Raw genomic sequence first — 3026 nt, forward strand, 5'->3', positions numbered from 1 at the left:
ACCTCCTTGGTGGATGTAATAACTACATTTTATTACATTTTTTTTTTTATTTTTGACTTGTTTAGCATTACAAGTAAAAACCCTCCCCTTACACCCTCTTCTTATGACCTTAATAATTTATAAACAAAGATTTTTAGTATTATCTTTCCCTTTTTTTATTTTACAGGATTGAACGCCTTTGGAGGGATGTGTATGAAAATGTCCTCGATCTTTTCTACACCATCTTTACTCAGCTGGAGATTCAGGGACTGCTCAATCCTGGTGACGAAATTGACATCTATGCACTGCACAGATGCTTTCTTCATCACATTCAGCAGCATCTTCACACTTTCAAAGAAGCCTGGAACCATCATGGACTGAGGACAACAAACAACCGTTCACCCCTGCAGCTCTGGTTGCAGCACAGACGAGAGGGCCAAGACATTTCAGAGGTACAACTGAGTTTGATCCATATTTTAACTTGCATGAAAATTTATGCTGAGCAATGGAAATGTATTAGTTGGTTAAACAGCAAAATGCAGTTCTTCAGCTTAGCATGTCTCACATGTCAGGTGAATGAGGACAAAGGCGTGGACTGGACAGGACCACATAATCACCCTCCATTAACTGAAGTCATCGTTCCTGAGATCCAGCTACCACGTACATTGAATGAACGAGAACTTTCAGCATTGCCAAATACCAATGTTCCTCTGGGCCAGTCTTACTTTGAAACTATTCATGCACTCAGAATGATGTTTTAAAAATGCTTCATTTATAGAAGAAGTACATGTTAAACCACTCATGTCTGATTTTAACAACTTTAATCTCAAGTTTGAATGTGTTGCAAGTAAAGAAACTGTGTGACCTGAATTTCTCATCTTAATAAAGGTCTGTAATGTACAGTGATTGTTGCATGTAATCTTTTTTCTAGAACTGAACAAAATGAGTAAAAACTCAAATTACATTTTACCCTTTCAGTTCTGTACATATGGTAAAATAATCATAAAATAACCTGAAAACAAATTTTCTATCCTTATAAACTTGAGCATAATGGTGTGAAAAATAATGGGGGAAATGTCATGACTCGAGACTTACATTTTTTGTAACAAAACTTAACTTCTGACATGTCTCTTTTTATACATGAAACCTAAATATTTATCAGAATCTTTGACTGTAACAGAACAAAACTTGTAAAACTACATCGGAACTTACAGTACATCAGAAATACAGTGGAACACGGAATCTTTTAAAGACTAACAATCAAGTGTTGTAAAGCTCCCCCTAAACCAGACCAAAACCTGTATCGATGGAGGTGAGACATGCCTGCATGTCCACAAAAAATGACTCGTAGTTTTGGTAACGTGCAGGAATACGTAGCACCTCAAAACAGGTGGAAGACTTTGGGAAACTTTGGCTGTTCACCACTTCAACACTCATTTCTCCGGGCAGTACTTCCCATCCAGTCCAGAATTTGAGAAGGGCTTTTCGTTGTTCACATGATGCTGCAAAACAGAGTTTTGGACAATATTAGCAGCATCCTGTGTGCAATTAACATACCAAAAATTAAGGATGTCCCAATCCTGTTTTGGGCCTGATCCGATTAGGAATGATTTTATTTCAAGTATCTGACAATTTAGAGTCCCGATCCGATACTTTAAAAAGAATGAACACATTTTTCCCCTATTTTTCTTTTATTAACTTAATATTTAACACTTACACTGAAATAGTTTCAACAACCAAGTAAAAATAGAAACTATTACCTCGTAATAAAAAAGAAATAGGCGTTTAATCATAATAAGTTTTTTGACTTTAGCTTTAAGATCTTAAGAACTATTGAAAATTTTGTAACAGATGTGACTCAGATCTCCATTAGAAAATTTATTTTTAAAATTCTTGCTGTAAAAGAAATATGAACATTTATAACTAGCTCAGTTCTATTGATCCTTTTATTAGTTATGGTTTTCATTTTTTAATAGAATATGGCTTTTTTTAACCTCTTTAGAACTGGCATTCTCATGCTTCAACATGACTTATTGGATTATTTCACCATAGTAATTCTTAACTGAAGCTCTTTCAAAGAGAAACAAAAAATGGTCTTAAGAGGTAAATAGTCTTCTCTCGCAGCTGCAGCCTCACTGCTGTCTGTCAACAGCAGGACAACGATTTTCTTTTTAAAAAGAAACAAGAACCTGATCTATTACGTGCCTTTGTAGGTAATTACTTTAAGATTATTTTTAAAGGGCCCGAGCAATGCAAAAAAAACACACTTTTTGAGTTTTGGAGTATATTATAATGGTAATTTCTCACAAGAAACGACCCCAAAGCAGCATTTCACTCCATTCAGAGTATTCCTCTAAAAACCCTTCAGTCTGTACACCAGCCTCTCCCAACCCACAAAAACGAGCGGGACCTCACATTAGGTGTGTTTCGCTTGTACTTCGCCTAGATCATCGTTGAGACCAGGCGGCTGCAGTTGGGAGCGGGGTCAGGTGCATGAGATGGCGTTGAACAGCGAGACTGAACAAGAACAGGAAGTCAAGGCTGTCCTTAATATTCAGTTGAATTTGAATATGCCTCTCCTCCTTAGTATAAACTTTACTATGATATTTCTATAAATTTAACATCAGTCTGTGGAAAATGGATGAAATAAATAGCCGCTGGGTTAATGTCCATTTTCCCAAACAAATAAATACAATTAATATTGAAGTTAACTTTTATACACAACAGTAACACTCATAACCACAGATGACTTAAAATCGTGATTATTTTTACATAAGTGATTCACTACTTTCTGGAAAGAGACATAAAATACAGATTTCCTTCATTTTGCGCAAATCATTTCTGATCAGCCCCCCGTTGAAGTACAAGAACTGTCAGGACACCGTTTCCCACAATGCAATGTTTTGTAGTCATCAAGGCAGCTTGAAGCCTGCAAAGCACCAGATATTCAACTGCACCTGCCTCTTTCTTGAGATTTTTTTCATCATAGGTGGATCACAGCACAGCGTGAATGGACTCTTTCCTTATGACATTATCATAATCAAAGA

The 3026-nt window shown here is 36.3% G+C and overlaps 2 protein-coding genes across 2 annotated transcripts in view; one reads left to right on the forward strand and one right to left on the reverse strand.

Annotated features, from left to right (window-relative positions):
- The window catches only part of LOC118598481, a gene marked incomplete in the record, with an annotated part of 5459 nt that extends 4698 nt beyond the window's left edge, over positions 1–761 (forward strand). The window contains 2 exon segments of the mRNA XM_036211193.1: positions 167–431; positions 552–761. Of these exon segments, the coding sequence (XP_036067086.1) occupies positions 167–431; positions 552–740 (454 nt within the window).
- Positions 396–3026, reverse strand: part of LOC112140569 — a gene marked incomplete at its 5' end in the record, with an annotated part of 5044 nt that continues 2413 nt past the window's right edge. The window contains 1 exon segment of the mRNA XM_024263562.2: positions 396–1481. Coding sequence (XP_024119330.1) covers positions 1261–1481 — 221 coding nt within the window.

This window comes from Oryzias melastigma, unplaced genomic scaffold (assembly GCF_002922805.2).
Source record: "Oryzias melastigma strain HK-1 unplaced genomic scaffold, ASM292280v2 sc00917, whole genome shotgun sequence".
Classification (NCBI taxonomy): Eukaryota; Metazoa; Chordata; class Actinopteri; order Beloniformes; family Adrianichthyidae; genus Oryzias; species Oryzias melastigma.